The sequence below is a fragment of the Odocoileus virginianus genome, chromosome 16, assembly GCF_023699985.2.
Source record: "Odocoileus virginianus isolate 20LAN1187 ecotype Illinois chromosome 16, Ovbor_1.2, whole genome shotgun sequence".
NCBI classification, from domain to species: Eukaryota; Metazoa; Chordata; class Mammalia; order Artiodactyla; family Cervidae; genus Odocoileus; species Odocoileus virginianus.
This window is the reverse complement of record NC_069689.1, coordinates 30,391,754-30,410,601: the sequence shown is the minus strand read 5'-3', so window position 1 is coordinate 30,410,601 and position 18,848 is coordinate 30,391,754. Positions and strand designations below refer to the sequence as shown.

The 18,848-nt window shown below is 40.9% G+C and overlaps 1 protein-coding gene across 1 annotated transcript; it reads right to left on the bottom strand.

The window, feature by feature from the left end:
• Positions 1-1,677: 1,677 nt before the first annotated feature.
• On the bottom strand, positions 1,678-6,145 carry CFL2 (cofilin 2). Its single transcript, XM_020870443.2, has 4 exons — positions 5,828-6,145; positions 4,444-4,751; positions 4,253-4,329; positions 1,678-4,167 (listed from the first exon to the last, which is right to left on the bottom strand). The coding sequence occupies exons 1-4, from the start codon at positions 5,828-5,830 to the stop codon at positions 4,055-4,057; spliced, it is 501 nt and encodes a 166-aa protein (XP_020726102.1). The 5' UTR covers positions 5,831-6,145; the 3' UTR covers positions 1,678-4,054.
• Positions 6,146-18,848: the final 12,703 nt, after the last annotated feature.

Sequence of the window (18,848 nt, the reverse complement as noted above, 5' to 3'; positions counted from 1 at the left end):
ATGTGTGTATACAATCCTTATGGTTTTCAAAAAACTTATGATACTGAAACATCTAAGAAAATATTTGAAGTGTAAAAATATTTTCAGATTTTTATGAGTATGGGCTTTCTTAGAAAACAAAAACCCCAAGAATATTTTTCAAATATTCTTTGAGATGCTTTAAAAACATACTAAATAATTAGTTATGTTCTGTTCAAACTGATTATTCCACCTTTTATAAAAGAAAATTAGTAACTCACTGTATGTTACACTATGAACGCAGAGTGAAAAGTGTACTGGACTGGAATCCATTTGGCTACTCAACAGCTTGGATGTCCCTTAACCTCTCCGAACGTCAGTTTCTTCATGTGCGGCAGAGAAATATGGTTTAGCTTGTTAAGACCTAAGAAGATCAAACGGATTTCAAGTGCTTTGAGAACTATGAAGCACTACCTAAACTTTGAGTATTAATTAATAAACAGTCAGATTTTAAACAACCTGGATCATACATTTATGCCAAGTGTTCCAGAACAAGAATATCTATTTACTCTTTACTTCAAAGTTTGGGGAAAAGAAGCTAGTCTCTCACTGATCACGTGAAAAAGAAAATTACACTAAAAACATTAACAGCAGTCATGAACAACTCGGGGGCTACCCTTTATATTTCATTCTGTGAAACAGTTGCAATTTATCAGCTAATCAGTCCTTAAAGAACTTGTATATTAAATAGTCACAATAATAAAGAGGTTCAAAGGCTTACAATAAATCTTATTTTTAATAGGTTCTTAACTATATATATTTAAGAGTGAAGCTTAAATAATTATATTTACATAGTATTTTCCTGTCTTCCAAAAAGTATTTCCATATTTGATCCTCAGCAATCAGGAATGGTAGACAGATATCATCATTCTCATGAAGAAACTGAGGCTCAGAGAAATTAATTTGCACAACTGCTTTTTGACAGGAAATTGAAGTGGAAGGATGACTCCTGATCTACATGGAAAGAAAGCAATTATTTGGATGTTCTAGAGAAAAATAAAAACCTCAAACTTCTCTATTGGCTGAGATGAGACACAGAACATTTGTGAATTCATGCTGTTTCAAAAGCAATATTCATTGGGGCCTGTCTGCACATCTCTAGTAGCTTTAATGTTCAGAGCAAAATGAATATTCATGCTTGTTTGGGATCTCAAACTATTATTAAAGAACTAAAGTAGATTATTTTTCAGTGGCAAACCTAAGGGAAAAGTGTTTCAAGCCCCCTATGATAACCAGTGCTGAGATTATTTTTTAACAAGGAAAAATAATTTTCTCCTAGAGCTCATTTGCTAGATTCCATAAATTAGCTGTTACAAAGAATCCATATCAGAGAAATTCAAACCTAATAAGAGGCTCTTCTTACACTACCAGAAAGGCACATTAAATACACAACGTTGGCCACATTATTTTTGATAATGATGGAAAACAACAGCTGATAGCCAGTTTGGGACAAATGCCAACTGTTACCATTTGTCTGAAAAATGTCAAAATTAATTGCAACAACACTTAGTTTTCAAAGAATATTGTTATCTATGGAGAAAGTGTATCAACTAAAATCCTAAAAAACAGACTAAAGATAATGGTGCCTGATTTGAAATATTAGTTTTAAAAAATTTTAATGTCCCAAAGTATAAGTAAACACATCTCAACAGCTTTACATAGTTTCATATATTTTATTTTTTAAACACTTATAATTTTGCAAGCTAGCAGTAAAATATTGTCCTTGATATTTTACTAATTAGCACCGTATACCTTTTAAAGCTAACTGGAACATTGTTTCAAATGTAAATGATTGTAAAGTAAAATGATCATTTCAAATGTCAAATTAGTCTCAAGTAACGTAAGAACCATTAATTATCATTATTTTTGGCTTTATGCACAAAGATGTATTTCAAAGATGAACTTAATATTAGTATCAGTTCTGTCAATCTAACAAATCAAAGTACCACAGTTTAAAGCAATATTTAACCTCTGAAATTAGGTAATTAAAGAGGTACATAAGAAAAGTTGAGAATCAGCTATAAAAACACAAGAGACTGCAAACTTTAGAGTCCCTTATTTTTTAGAATGAGGAAAATAATGAAAAATTTCATGGTACAAGTATCAGTTACACATATGGTTTAGTATATGTCAGTATTCTCATGCTTTACTTATGAGTTTGGCCTTACCAAAAAGCCATCAAAATGTCCAGGATAATTCACAGGGACAGCTGGAAGCCTGAAATAAAATTGCTCAGTGCAAAAGATCCCAAGCCATTCATATAATTTTAAATGGAAACCTAGACATTTACCTCCTATTTTTGTTTTAATCTGAAAAACCTTTTGAAAACATGGAAAAAAACTTAATTAAACTCAAATTACTTCCAGACATCAGAAAAAGGAGGGATTTTTCAGTTCCTTTTTTCTAATAAGAGCATTCTTCAGAGCTATGGGGTTAAATTCTAAGCTACAATCCACTGCTTACTAGCATGCCTGTTTTGCATACCAGTAGAATCAAGTCCAGTTTTGCCATTTGTGGATAACTATGACAAGATACAAAAGCATGTGTTTGCCATAAATAGCTCTGGCTAACAGCAAACTGCTCACACTGAACAGATCAAATTCTCTATAAGGAGAGCCGCCTGGACCACAGCCAAATTCCACTACTAATCTTTAAGACTGCTATATAAACTTTTTTTTTAAATTTGTGAAATATATTAAGAAATAGTAGCTGAAATTAAAGTCCCTAAACAGGAGAAATATTATTAAACTTTTGAAGGACAATATTTTATAAATTATTTTCACTATGACCAAATAGGCAATAAGAGCTTCCTGTTTCTTCTACTGGTCAACTACTTAGAAATGTAAACGTGAATTAAAAAAATAACTATGCTAATTTATCCAGAGAACTAATCAGATACTGAAGAGTATGTCAAAGTGCAAAAAATAATTCCTGATCACCATATTAATACATAAGGAAATAAATAAAGCTTATAAAAGTATACCTCTGTAACAATATTTTATATTAGCTTTAGAATATTTTTTAAACCAAATAAAATCAACAAACTGGAAAATATCATGCAAGAATGTTGTACAAAAAAAATTCTTAAATGACCAGTGCAGAGATTAATAATAGCTGTTTACCCTAGGAGTTGCTTCACATGGTATTTTGCAAAATGTCCAAGGAAAACAAGGCAACCGTTCTGTAATATGCCACAATTTTTATTGCAACGTGGCCATTTTTGTGAGGGTGGGGAGTTTGATCTCAAAAACAATGTTCCATTTAAGGCTCTTTTATACAGAAATTGCCATCATGACTGATACTCAAAATATCTTTAGTGTTGCAAGACTTACATGGTAAACATAAAACTCCTACATGTATTCAGTAGTGTACACTCAATGGGGGAAAAAAGGCATTAGTAACAGCTATTTCTTTTAAGAAGATACGCAGGAAAAAGGAATGAACACTGAGGTACTAGGATGAGCTGATGACACAGTTAACACAACTTGGCATTCCTTTTCTGGTGGGGGATTAAATTTATTACAAAAAAAGTGCTTTTAATGCATAGTGTTATATCCGTGCTGCCATGTCACAAAAAAATAGGCTTGCCAAGGCAGGTGAGGTGTATGAATGCTCAAGCCTCACAGAACTGCAATCAAGTGCAACTATCAGTAATACTGAATAAAGTTTACCATCTCACCAGTGGATAATACTTTGAAGGCATTCAATGAGCTTAACCCTTTGTAGTGTTCTAAGCTATTCACATTGACAATCACAATTCACTGTAGTGTTTGCTGCAAAGGAGGCATATACCCAGTTGCTTTGGCTAAAATATGATGGGAAGGCATTCCTTGGGTTCTACATAAAAGTAACAGTATTAAACAGTCTAATGGCAATCACTGATAGGCTGCTTACATGAATGATATTTCCTTCATTCATTGTGTTGGAAGGACCCAGTGGGAAAAGAAAAAAAAAAAAAAAAAACACCTAATACTATTCCAATTGACTGAGCTGGAGAAATGGAAGCTCCTTAAGATCCAGATGGCACTTGACTGATTTATAAGGGTTTTCCTTCAAGTGAAACTACTACGTTGCCTCCCAATTTCTCTCCAAGTGTGGAACGGTCCTTTATATCATCCAAGCCATTTACTTGCCACTCATGTTTTATACCTAAAAAGAAAAAAAAAATTATCCAATTACTTTATTATAATTAAGAAGGAGCAATTCTTCTGCACAAAATAGTCAATGCTTGTACCTGTAAATTTCTTTTTAATGGCATCTTTAGAGCTAGCATATATCATCTTGCTTTTTAAAGGCGCACTTTCAGGAGCCCTACAGGGGAAAAAAAAATTGTTGAATCCTATTTAAAAGAAAAACAAAGGCAAAACTGACTAAGTTAATAATCCTTGCATTTTAAAAGTACTTTTTTCTTTTGTTTTTACACACCAGAATATAAATACTAGGTCTTCTTTCTTAGACTCTTTTGTTTCGTATGTGGCATCGTACAAAGCATATCGGCAATCATTCAGAGGTAGCAACTTCACAAAAGATGTGTAGGGGTCCTCTACAGTATCACCAATGTCACCCACCAAGATCTGCTTTGCTTCCTCTACAATTATTTGTCTTTTGTCATCGCTTAAACAGAAGAGAACTGCTTTCTTTCTTTTTTTGATCTCCTCTTGTGTAGAAGATTTCCTTACTTTCATATCATTAAAAACTTTGATGACTTCATCATTCACTGTAACTCCAGAAGCCTGAAAGTAAAAAAAGGACAGAAATTCAGAACAAGTAATTCGGTTTTAACCAAAATTATTGTTTGCTCTAGAGGATTCACTGTAGTCTGGACATCAAAAGTTGCATCATACCATGCAAGCCGTCTCATCAGATTTGCCACATTTTAAGTGTCAGTATATGATGCACCTAAGGGTTCTAACTCATCCTGTTCCATTCATCCTTTTTAAAAAAGGTGTGTGGAGGTTGAAGCAAGTGGAAGGTAGATGGAAAGGGACAAATACAGGCTGTCCCATCCCTGAAATGTTTCCTATTTCACTGGCTGATGTCAGAGCTTCAGGAGCAGCAGCAAAAATACCTTCTGTATTGTGTCAACCGGCAGGCCTTAAAAAAACACTTTTGGATTTCAGTTAATGCTTCTACTATTTTTTTCTTTAAAGTCATCCTAGCCAGTGCCGTTTCCTCATAAGGAAAGAGAATCAAGTGTGAACTCCAAACCGCCCACGGCTACAACATAATTGCCTCACAGCTCAAATGCAGGCACTTCAAAACTAACGGATCGCGTGTAAAAAGCTTTTTACGGCGAGAAAGCATTTTCAAGAGTTTTCCCACCTCCTTAATCTCCCGCTAAGGGTTTTATGACAGGCCCTCAAGACCCTCAGCCTTCAGCAAGGGGTTTTACCGCACAAACCGAATTGAGAGAGCGCGTGGGAATAAAATAAGGAAGCGAAGGGCAAAGGCGGCGAGCTGGGTGGGGTGGCGGGGGAACAGCTTGGCGGACCCTCCCGCGCCCCCGGCCTCCGCCCGCGCGGCTCAGGCCTCGAACCCCCGCGCGACGCCCCCTGCCCGGGCCTTCCCCGCCCCCAGGAATCCGAAGAGCGAACTCGCCAGGCCTGACGGCGAGAGGGCAGGCCCGCCGGGTGGAGAGACAGCAGCGGGGCCGCAGCGCAGGAATGCCCACCTTGGAGGCCGAAAGCAGGTTAAAATGGCGGCCTCAGGTCCAGGGCCCCGCGAAGCCGCGCGGGAGGCTGCACTCTCCACGCCGGGGCCCCCTTGGGCCCCCCGACCCCGCGACCCCCGGCCGGCGCGCCCGCCTTACCATAGTGCCCGCGGCGGAGGCTGCGGCGGCGGCTCGGGCTCCGGCGGTGTGGCGCTGCGAGGAGAAGGAGGGGCAGGCGGGCGGCGGCGAGTGCGGGGCACGCCGGGAGTGCGGCCCGAGAGGCGGCGGCGGCTCGGGGGGCTGCGGCGCGGGCGGGGCGGTCACGTGGGCACGCCCCGGGCCGGCCCTCCCGCCTGCCGGCCCTCCTCACCCCCCGCGCGTCCTCGGCCTGACCCCGCGCGCGCTCGGCGGGCCCCCGCGGGCTGTGCATCCGCGGTGGGAGCCGCGGGCCTAGGCGGGGAGGTCTCCAACCCCGGGGCACCATCTGTCCGGTCCAGCCGGCTCCCGGGAGGGCGTTTTCACCCTGCCTCCCGAGGGCCAGGCCGCTGCTCCCGGGGTTGGGCGTGTGTGAGGCGAACGGCGCTCAGGGTGTCTTTTATTCGTTTGTGGTTTCCACTGGATGCCTACGTTGTGGGTCTTTTTGGAAAACCCCCGTCAGAGATGGCGAAAATTATTTAGATCTCCTTCCATCAATTCAGTGAGAATAAACACTGGGGCAGAGGTTAATCTAAATGATTGAATTACTCAGCAAAAACAAAAGGATAAACAGAGGTGGGAAATCACTTTCTAAAAGTCTATGGTTGAAATATAACAATAATGGGGAAATTGGGGTAGTATTAATAACATCCTTTAGTAATGTTCTTTTATATATTATTAGACTTAGTAGGATTGTACTCTCTGCTAATAGTCTTTTCCTCATGAGGCCCCCACGTTTGACAGCTGGCATCAAATAAGTGGACCCAAGAGTAGAGATTCCTCCCTCTTTTTGGCGATCACAACCTTTTCTAGCAAAACCCATGTGACTGAGCCAAGGCTCTTCTCTAACTAAACCTTTTTGATACTTATTACAAGTATCCATTGCATTTATCGCAGAAAAAATTGTCACCATATACTTTGAGGAAATTTTACATGAAGATTCAATGTTTTATGAGTTTATAATGAAAGTATTTAAATGAAACATTTTATGTGGTTATGTTTAATACAATAAAAAATTAACAAACTTTCATTCATGAGTTTTGGGGCTGATTTATATCACCTTTTCTCCTGAACATTTATCATTTCCACCTTTCTTCATTTGTAAAACTGGCAAAATGAATTTAAAACTCTGATTAATAACTAAATTATTTTCAAGTGAAGAAGACTGGCTCTAAAAACGTAGAATTGTTAATGGCTAAAACTGTTGGAAACAAAATAGTCCAGATAAACTTCAAGGTGAACTAAGCCAGAAGTTCAGGGTAAGAGAGCTAGGAGTTGAGAAAGTAGTATTAATCTTGGCACTGCCCCATCTCTATAAATTGGAAGGACTTTCAACCCTGCAGACCTTCTTCATCTGTATTATAAGCTGTGGTTATTGCTTAGTCGCTGTCTGACTCTTCTGCAGCCCTATAGACTGCAGCCTGCCAGGCTCCTCTGTCCATGGGATTTCCCAGGCAAGGATACTGAAGTGGATTGCCATTTCCTTCAGGGGATCATCCCGACCCAGAGATTAAACCCAGGTCTTCTGCATTGCAGGCTGAGTCTTTACCGCTGAGCCACCTGGAAAGCTGCTGTGATTATCTCTGAAGTCCTTTCCAGCTTTAAAATTCAGTTTCCTAGTGTGCCAGTGTTTCTCAGGAAATGGTGTGTGTGTTCTTAGGATTAAGTAAATTTAGGGATGGAAAATCATAATGAGGAGGATTATTCCCTAGAATCTGCCTGTAATGCAGCAGACCTGAGTTCGATCCCTGGGTCGGAAGCATCCCCTGGAGAAGGAAATGGCAACCCACTCCAGTATTCTTGCCTGGAGAATTCTATGGACAGAGGAGCCTGGCAGGCTACAGTCCATGGGGTTGCAAAGAGTGGGACATGACTTTAGCGGCTTAACATGCACCTACAGGTACTCAATAGATGATAAAATAACAATTTTAAGATGTTTTAGTGCTAGAAAGAGAACAAAAAGGAAGCACCTCAAGACTGTGAGACCTTTCTGCATGCCCTTGTGAGGCCAGCTCTTAGGACGTAGAAACCAGTAACAACTCTTCACACCTGTTATTTATAACCAGAACTTACCAGCGCTTGCTAGAGAGACAGCATTACCAAGCATTGCTGCATGAATTTTGGCCCCTCTGTGGTGGAGGGATCTGAGTGTCAGACACCATGTGTGTCGGTTTCCTGTGGCTGCTTAACAAGCTACCACATTCTAGTGGCTTAAAATGACACAAATTTATTCTTACAGTTCTGAGGGGCAGAAGTGAGAAATGACTCATGGGACTAAAAGCAGCACTTCATTGCTTTTGAGGCTGTAGGAGGAAAATCTGTGTCCTTGCCTTTTCCAGTTTCTAGAGGCTGCCCACATTCCTTGGTTTGTGGCCCCCAGAAAGCAGTACCATCACTCGCACCTCTGCTTGTCATCATATCCCTGATTCACTCTCCTGCTTCCTCTCACACGGCTAAGAACCATTGTGATTACTTTGGATCCACTGGATAATTTAGGATAATCTCTCATCTCAAAATCATTTACTGAATCGCATCCACAAAGCCCTTTTGTCTATGTAGGGTAACATATTCACAGGACAGGGACATGTTTGGGAGGCCGTTACTCTGCCTACCATGCCACATCTGTTCTCTTTAGCCATCTCAAGGCCGAAGTAAAGATTAACAGGTGGGACAGAAGGACCCTAAACAATACTGTGTGCATGCAGGCTAAGTTATTACTGTGGTGTCCAGCTCTTTGCGACCCCATGGATTGTAGCCCTCCAGGCTCTTCTGTCGCTGGGATTCTCTAGGCAAGAGTACTGGAGTGGATTGCCATGCCCTTCTCCAGGGGATCTTCCCGACCCAGGAGTTGAACCCACATCTCTCTCTCTTTTTTTTTTTTTTCATTTATTTTTATTAGTTGGAGGCTAATTACTTTACATCATTACAGTAGTTTTTGTTATACACTGAAATGAATTAGCCATGGATTTACATGTATTCCCCATCCCAGTCTCCCCTCCCACCTCCCTCTCCACCCGATCCCTCTGGGTCTTCCCAGTGCACCAGGCCCGAGCACTTGTCTCATGTACCCAACCTGGGCTGGTTATCTGTTTCACCCTAGATAATATACATGTTTCAATGCTGTTCTCTCAAGAGAACATCCCACCCTCGCCTTCTCCCAGAGTCCACAAGTCTGTTCTATACATCTGAGTCTCTTTTTCTGTTTTGCATATAGGGTTATCGTTACCATCTTTCTAAAGTCCATATATATGTGTTAGTATACTGTAATGGTCTTTATCTTTCTGGCTTACTTCGCTCTGTATAATGGGCTCCAGTTTCATCCATCTCATTAGAACTGATTCAAATGAATTCTTTTTAATGGCTGAGTAATATTCCATGGTGTATATGTACCACAGCTTCCTCATCCATTCGTCTGCTGATGGGCATCTGGGTTGCTTCCATGTCCTGGCTATTATAAACAGTGCTGCGATGAACATTGGGGTGCACGTGTCTCTTTCAGATCTGGTTTCCTTGGTGTGTATGCCCAGAAGTGGGATTGCTGGGTCATATGGCAATTCTATTTCCAGCTTTTTAAGAAATCTCCACACTGTTTTCCATAGCGGCTGTACTAGTTTGCATTCCCACCAACAGTGTAAGAGGTGAACCCACATCTCTTATGTCTCTATATTGGCAAGCAGGTTCTTTACCACCAGTGCCACCAAAACTCTAATTTTCCACTTCTAATTTCCACCCATGTGTGATCCTCTGCAAAAAATCCATGTGTGACAGCTGCAAAAAAAATCATAGGAACTAAGTAAGGGTAACCTTAAAGAGGATGGATCTGAAAGGAATCTCAGCTCTAACACGGCGGTGGTGTAATCCCGAGCCATTTACTTAACTGCTCCACAGCTGTTTCCTCACATGTGAAATGGGGATTATGTTACCACCTCCCTCTCAGAGTTGTGGTGAGCATCAGGTGAAATAGTGTATGTAAAGCTCCTTCCAGTACAGAAAAAGGAACTCTGGGGCTATTACCCCCAGTACAGAGTGAAGGGGAGAGCATGACTTTACCAACACACAGGCAGCAGTTATGAAGCAATCCCAAACCTCCCTGTTATTGATTTGTAAGGCTCCCCTAAAGATTTCTTAGAAAATTGGAAAAGTGAACACCCCTTAATGCATATTCTCCCACGAAGCAGACAATATGGTTCCTGTGGCATATAAAAGCTCAGAATGGTTTTTCAAGTCTTTTTTTTTTTTCTAAAATTAATTTATTTTATTTTAACTGGAGGCTAATTACTTTACAATATTGTAGTGGTTTTTGCCGTACATTGACATGAATCAGCCATGGGTGTACATATGTTCCCCATCCTAAACCCTCCTCCCACATCCCTCCCCATCCCCTCAAGTCTTGACTGAAGTGATGCATCCAGAAGATTATGTAGATACATTCTGTTCGAGCCCCACTCCCTGTCAAGACACATCATATTCAGCTCCCACAGCCACTTCCTAACAAAGACAAATGTAAACTTAAAGATGCTCATCACTTCCAAATGTACCTTTCCACCCACATGCCTGCTTCATCTGACATCTTCATAACCCACGCCTGAGCTAAAAGACTGGTCAGGAGGCAAGTCATGCATTTTTCTAAATCCAAATTTGAACTTAGAACTATAAACATAGTGGGAAATATGTGTTGGAGTCTGATCTCTGTGACTCATTCCCTCATCCACAAAATTCATTTTGAGTCTTCCATGTCTCATCTTCAGTTCTTTCTAATTTGGGAAAATGCCCTCACAATAAAAGAACTTAGCGTCTATGTCCAGGAAAGAGATGATGAGGTACAGGGTAGCAGCAGTGAAATACACTAAGTAGTGAAATGTAGTTCAAAATGGTCTCAAACTCTAAATTTATAAATGCTGCTGCTGCTGCTACTAAGTCACTTCAGTCATGTCTGACTCTGTGCGACCCCATAGACGGGAGCCCACCAGGGTCCCCTGTCCTTGGGATTCTCCAGGCAAGAACACTGGAGTGGGTTGCCATTTCCTTCTCCAGTGCATGAAAGTGAAAAGTGAAAGTGAAGTCACTCAGTCGTGTCCGACTCACAGCGACCCCATGGACTGCAGCCTACCAGGCTCCTCCACCCATGGGATTTTCCAGGCAAGAGTACTGGAGTGGGGTGCCATTGCCTTCTCCATTATAAATGCTAGTTTCCATTTATTTACTTACAAGCACATTTATCAGATCCACCTGTCAGTTATTTCTAATGTTGACTGAATTCATGATAATAAGTAGCAATTGGTTATCTAAACTATACAAACCATACAAAAACAGCATCTGAGAAAAGAAACTTGCTTGTAACTTATTTAAGGTGCAGAGCCTTTGTTTAGCTTACTTTATTACAAAAGTTATGGATTTTTATATTCTAGAGAATCGCACAGAAATGTAATACAGAAAAAATGTAATATACCTACACTGTATGTTAACAGAGATGAAGAAGAGTAGGCAAGAGATCAAAAACCAAATTAAGAATGAGAAGAGTTTGTCCATTTCATTTATTCATTCATTCCTTTACATAATTTACTGAGAGTTTCTGCCAGGGTAAAGAATACAAAGGTAAGAATAACAAAATTCCCGCTTTGAAGGAAATAAGTACTTCAAGGAAGCCAGTATATGGAACAATCCAATGCGTGCTCCAATGGGGTACATACAAGATGCTTTGGAAACACAGAAGAGGATCATCAGCTCAGTTTGGAGCAAGTTGGATCTGAAGGGACAAGTGGAAGCTGACTAGGCAGATAGAGACAGGGCAGTCAAAGCCTCAGTAGCACCAAAATAAAGCACAAGAAGTCCCAAGTTGTTAGCTACAACTGGAGCCTGTGCCCTTGGTAGAGAATGAAAATAGAATGGTAGGAAGTACTAGCTCTTGTGAACCTTGTATACAAGTCCACAGTCAGAATTGTATTCTGCAGGAGATCAGGGATGTAATAGACTTTCCAGCAGTGTTTTATTTTTTAAATAACAGCTATGTTGACATATTATTCACATACCATAAAATTCACCCCTTTCAAGTGCACCCACATTGTTTTTTAGTATATTCACAGTTATGCAACCATCACCACAATCTAACTTTAGAATATTTTAATTATCCCCCAAAAGAAAAATGCCATATACACTGGGTGTTATAAGAAATCTAATCTAGGTTTGTAGACTTCTATTTTTTTTTTTTAAGAGTTTCATAGTTCCAGCTTCAGGAATAGGTCTTTGATCCATTTTGAGATTTCTTTTTTACTATGTGGAAGTAGGAGGTCCAACTTCATTCTTTTGCATGTGGATATACAGTTGTCTCAGAACCATTGCCTGGAAAATCCCATGGACGGAGAAGCCTGGTAGGCTGCAGTCCAAGGGGTCCCGAAGAGTCAGACTTGACTGAGCGACTTCACTTTCACTTTTCACTTTCATGCATTGGAGAAGAAAATGGCAACCCACTCCAGTGTTCTTGCCTGGAGAATCCCAGGGACAGGGGAGCCTGGTGGGCTGCTGTCTACGGGGTTGCACGGGGTCGGACACAACTGAAGCGACTTAGTAGCAGCAGCAGCAGAACCATTTGTTGAAAGATTATTCTTTTCCTCAAATTTGCTTTTTAAATGCTGTTACAGGTATGCTGGCAATCACATTGTAAAATGTTGTCAATTTTTAGATTTCTAATTGCTTACTGATGAATTTAACTGACTATAAGGAATTTCTCTTGTATTTCACAACTAGTTACTTGTGTGTCTGAAAATTGATTCCTTAATAAGCACGTCAGTAGGAATGTAGTTTCTTTTGTTTTTAAAGTATTGAATCTCTACTATGTGCCAGGAAATGTGCTAGACACTGAGTATAAGATGACCAAAATAGACACAGCCCCTTGCCTTCATGGATCTTGTAGTCTAGTGAGAAAGTAACCAGGGACCCTGATATATTAACAGATTAGAGAAACTGAGGAAGGTTTCTCTGGTTGAAGAGTCCCGCAAACAAAACCACAGTATGAAAAAAAGAACGAGCAAGGAAGGAGCCTGATTTTGCGTGCTCAGTCGCTCAGGCATGTCCTCCTCTTTGCCACTCTATGGGCAGTAGCCTGCCAGGCTACCCTTTTCTGTCCACGGGTTTCCCCAGGGAAGAATACTGGAGTGGGTTGCCATTTCCTTCTCCAGAGCTTAACCTTTGGCGGGGGCGGGGGTGGGGGGGAACGCCAGTGCTGCCAAAGTGTTCCGGACAAGGTGAAGAAGTGGGCAGGGCCAGTGAAAGGACCTATAAACCGTGTGCCAAACTCTCAGGGGCGCCGCAGATGCTTTAAATTTTACGGGAAACATAGCGCCATCTGTCGGACACAAAGGGAACTACTAAATCATTCGGTTTTACGCTTTAACTTCAGATGCCTCAACAGTTCCATCCAAGAGGTTCTCCGCACTTGTCGAGAAAATCAGTATGGAGCTGGAAATGAGGGTGATTGTGTCCAACATGATTCCAAGGTTTGAGAACTTATGCAGTGCCCAGCAGGTGCAAAGCTGCTAAGACATAAATATTGTTTGAATGTAGATACTTAATAAACAGAACTGTTAGGTATTTCTTCTGGCCCACGAGTGCTGTGAAAAAATTTTTTACTATAACAAGGGCACTGTAAACGGAGAAGATTGGGGAGCCTCTACGGTTAAGGACTTTGGAGTTTTATTCTAAATGTTACAGGCAATTATTAAAAGGTTTGAAATGGGGAGAGTGAGCTTGAGGCTTTGATGTTTTCTACTGAAGTGATATTTTTAAAATTTAGACATTTTACCTAAGTGATTTTGCTTTCAATTACTTGTTTAATTACAAAAATGTCTTTAGATTTAACTCTAATTAAGAACGCCAGTGTTTTCCTCCCTAGGAGAGAGGTTTGCCCCAAGGTTAGAGACCAATTAAGAACCCAAGCAGAAGTAGGCTTCTTTTGTTGACTTAAAATTGTTTCTCCTTCCACAAACTGTCAACAGAAAGGTGGAGAGAGGCAGGACCCAGTACTCTGATGACTCTTGGTTCACTTGAGGTTGTAAAGTATGGAATAGAAATCTAAACTTAGATCATGCCAGGAAATCTGCCTCCTTTATAAGTGCTTGAAATTTGTATCCTTTCAAATGGGTTTGATGATTGTAATAGAGGTTACTGGTGCTACCAGTGACCACTGGCTCCCTTCTACTTTAGTAAACCAAAGAGCATCAGTCTCCATTTTATTTGGAGTTAGGTCCCCCAGCTAACAGACTGAATTTTCCTGTCTCTGTTGACTAGATGTGGCCATGTGATCAATTCAACTGATGTTACGTGGCCTTCCCTGAAGGCTGCTTCAGAGGAGCTGAGTCGCCTGGAAGCTGTACTCTTTCTGCCCTTCCTACTTTTGGCTTGTGGCACAGATTTCATAGAGTACTACCAGCTCTCCTGGACCATGAGATGACCTTAAGAATGAAAGCTGGATGCTAGGATGATGGAGCAGAAAGATGGGGGAGCCGGCGTCTCTGATGACTGTGGAGCCACCACAGTAGTCCTGGACAGTCTTCCTTGGGACTCATATATGTTGGCCTAAAACAGATTGATATTTCTCCGGCAAAGATGGGTTTACTCAGGATCAGCAAAGAATTGCAATTCAGGATCTGCTGTGGCTCAGAGGTTAAAGCGTCTGCCTGAAATGCGGGAGACCCGGGTTCGATCCCTGGGTTGGGAGCGACTTCACTTCACCGTGGTGCTGCCGTATGTGTGCTAAGTCTCTTCACTTGTGTCCGACTCTTTGCGACTCCATGGACTGTAACCTGCCAGGCTCCTCTGTGCATGGGATTCTCTAGGCAAGACTACTGGAGTGGGCTGCCATGCACTCCTCCAGGGGATCTTCCTGACCCAGGGATCGAACCTGTGTCACTTATGTCTCCGGCATTGGCAGGCAGGTTCTTTTCCACTAGGGCCACCTGAGAAGCCCAAACATGGTGCTAGCCACATGCAGTTCCTCCAGGGTAAGGGAAGGAGAGTGCTTTTTATTTACTTACTGATTTATTTCGGCTGGGTCAACCAGCTTGTGGGGTCTGAGTTCCCTAGCTAAGGGACTGAACTTGGGCCGCAACAGTGAAAGCGCAGTGCACGGTGTCCTAACCAGCGGACCACCAGGGGACTCCAACCTCCCCCCACCACCCCTGCCCCGCCCCCCGCCGCCCATGCTTTTTATATGGAGGGAAGTAGGCAGGCTATATTAAACAAAGGATCTATGGCTTTTCATTGGCTGAATCTTTGCCATGAAAGAAGTCTTTCTTCTTCTGGGCCTCTGCTATCCTGACAGGGCATGAGAGCTTCCGCTTATGGTCTTCCAACTATTTAATTGTGGTTTTTGTTGCTTCATTTTTTATATACATGATAGAGAAATTTGTCTTATTCAAGCTGCTGTTACTTGGCCTGGACTGTTTTTTGTTTTATGGAACCAAATCTATCCTAATAGTCCTCATGTGTGATTACTCAAAGTAAGGTTCCAGTCTTTGAACCCTTTCCCCAAGGTGGGGATCACCACTTTCCCAGATGGATTTTATTCAGTATCAAAGGATATGTTTTTAATTGGGAACTATTTCAGCCCAAATTTATTCTCAGTGATTTTAGCCAGTTCCTTCTTTTATTATTATTTAGGCAAGAGAGAGAGAGAGAAGAGAGAGAGAGAGGAAGTCCTTTCTAATCTTGATATAAAAATATTTTCCTATACATTCTTCAAATAATGTTAAAGTTTGTTTTTCCATTTAGGCCTCTAATCCCGGATAATTCTGAAGGAGCACCATAGAAGAATGGGAAAAGCATCAGAGACTGTGGGCTTTTATTGGGCTTCCCACACGTGCTCAGGAGGAGTGCTTGTGTGGCTGGCTGGGTCCTATGACATTTCTCTGTCTTTGGAAAGCCCTTTCCAAATTAATGGGACAACTTGCTTTGGTTATGTAAAAACATGCTTTTGGACACAAATTTGAGAAATCCCTCTGAAGTAGGATTAACCAAAGGAAACATCTGAAGTTATTAAAAGATTTTTAAATCCTTAGTTTCTTTTTGACCATTTATGCGTTTTCAGTGATGTCAGAACATTTTTTAAAATGTAATGAATGCCTATTGATCTGTGTAAAATAATTTTGCTAAAGCCTTCATCTCAAAAGTTCACTCTTTAAGATTCTGCCCCCAAATTCCTACCTTCAAAGTAACACATATATTTAGAGAGATGAAGAGCTCCTGTTACGTTTCGGGTGGGGTGAGTGGCAGATGTTTTTGAATCTACTAGCAAAGAGTTCAGGCTCAGAGTCACTGATCTGCTCGGATTTCTAACCCATGTGAACCCTCAACACACTTTCTCTAATTCTACCAGATGTAGCCAAGCTGTTCAGAGTTCATCAACCCATAAGCTGCTTTAGTTACAGACTGCTGGCTTTATATTACATAGGATGGATTTCCAGAAGTTCTTTTGATTTGTAGTTTGCTTATTTTCTCCAAGAAATTGTCAAGAAATAGTCTGGACTGGTGGGCCCTTTATCTTTGTTTGCCCTAAGAGATGTTTAAAGTGTTAAAACACTTGGTAAGTTAAGTACAGTATAGTGTAGATTCTGACATTGTGAGTTTAGAGAGAAAAAGCTCTGAGCTGAAATGGAGGAAGAGTAGTAAGGAAGAAGCATATGGCTTGAAAACAATTTTTTTCTTCCTCTGAAATAAAATGTGATTGCCCAGCCTTACTGAGATCCAGGAGATCTCAGAATAAAGTAAAATATGCTCTTGTAATACAACCCAGAACAAAGGAAACCTGGCTTCCTTTCCTGCAGATTTAGAGGCCATGCTATTTTATTGAGTATCCCCTATGTGTTTGGTACTTTATCGGTCCAACTCTTTGTGCAAAAAGTCTTAAACAACCCGTTACCAACTCTAATGGCAAAGCAGAGAATTCAGTGATAGTCCTTGCAGCAGATACAAGTGTTCAAAGAGGTACATTGGTTGCATCTGCTTCTCTCTCCTTTCAACTAAGAATAGATACTTGAGACTTAGGAGACATTCTCATTTCTACCAATTCTTAACTTAATGACCAAAAATAAGCACCATTATAAAATGAGATAGAAAACATCAAAAACTCATCTATCTCTGAAGCTTCCACTTTGCCCAGAGAGAGACAGAAGTACTTCATTGATGAGCTTATGTCACTGGCATAGTTCTCATCATCTGATCCTATAGCCTAAATCAGCATCTGAGAACTTGGAAAGTGTTAGTCTTCTGCAGAAGACTGAATCACTCAATCATATTGCTTCTTTTAACCCTTCAAATGGAAACTTGCAGGCTTGGGATGAATATAGAAGAATAAAAGATGGAATATTGAATAGAGTTCAGGAGTAGGGTAGGATTTGAAACAATGAGAAAGTGATCCATTTATTTTTCTTTCTTTATTTATTTGGCTGTGCTGGGTCTTGGTTGCCTCACACAGGATCTTTAGTTGTGGCATGTGGGATCTAGTTCCCTGACCAGGGATCAAACCCAGGCTCGCTGCATTGGGAGCATGGAGTCTTAACCACTGGACCACCAGGAAACTCCTATTTATTAATTTACACTGAAAATTCTTCAAAAAAAAAAAAAAAAGAGCTTAAACTTGCTTAAAAGACACAGGGTTGCGACTTCTCTGGTGGTGCAGTGGCTAAGACTCGGTGCTATCAACACAGGGGGGCCTTGGTTTGATCCCTGGTTGGGGAGCTAGACCCCACATGTTGCAACTAAGAGTTAAGAGTTCAAATGCCATAGATTCCACATACTGCTATGAAGCTCCCATATGCCCCAGCTAAGACCCAGTGCAGCCAAATAAATAATTATTTAAAAAAAAATCCACTCCTGGTTTTCTTTTGTCTAATGTTTGCATGCTATATCTTTCCCATCCTTTTAACTTCTAAGCTACCTATATAGTTAAATTGGAAGTGATTTCTTATAGAAATCAGCATATAGTTAGATCATATTTTTTAATCCATTTTGCCACTTTTTAAAATTAATAGACTATTTATTTGAGCACTTGGAAGTTTATGGAAAAATAGAGCAGGAAGTACAGCATTCTCATATAGCTCCTAATCCTGGTTACCTGTATTCAGTTCAGTTCAGTTCAGTCGCTCAGTCGTGTCCAACTCTCAGTGACCCCATGAACCGCAGCACACCAGGCCTCCCTGTCCATCACCAACTCCCGGAGTTTACCCCAACTCATGTCCATTGAGTCGGTGATGCCATCTAACCATCTCATCCTCTGTCGTCCCCTTCTCCCGCCCTCAATCTTCCCCAACATCAAGGTCTTTTTGTATGAGTCAGCTCTTCGCATCAGGTGGCCAAAATATTGGAGTTTCAGCTTCAACATCAGTCCTACCGATGAACACCCAAGACTGATCTCCTTTAGGATGGACTGGTTGGATCTCCTTGCAGTCCCAGGGACTCTCAAGAGTCTTCTCCAACACCACAGTTCAAAAGCATCAATTCATCTGCGTTCAGTTTTTTTATAGTCCAACTCTCACATCCATACATGACCACTGGAGAAACCATAGCCTTGACTAGATGGACCTTTGTTGACAAAGTAATGTCTCCACTTTTTAATATGCTGTCTAGGTTGGTCACAACTTTCCTTCCAAGGAGTAAACATCTTTTAATTTCATGGCTGCAATCACCATCTGCAGTGATTTTGGAGTGGTTACCCGTATTAGTCTCTTCCATTTAGTGTGGTACATTTGTTACAATTGATAAGTCACTATTGATACACTATTATTAACTAAAGCCCATGGTTTATATTAGGATTCACTTTTTGTGTTGTATGTTGTATGGGTTTTAACAAACCTATAATGACATGTAGCCATCATTATAGTATCATACAGATTAGTTTCCTGTTCTAAAAATTATCCCATTCATAGCAAAATTGAGTGGAAGATTCAGATTCACAATATACCCCTACCCCCACACATACATAGTCTCCCAGATT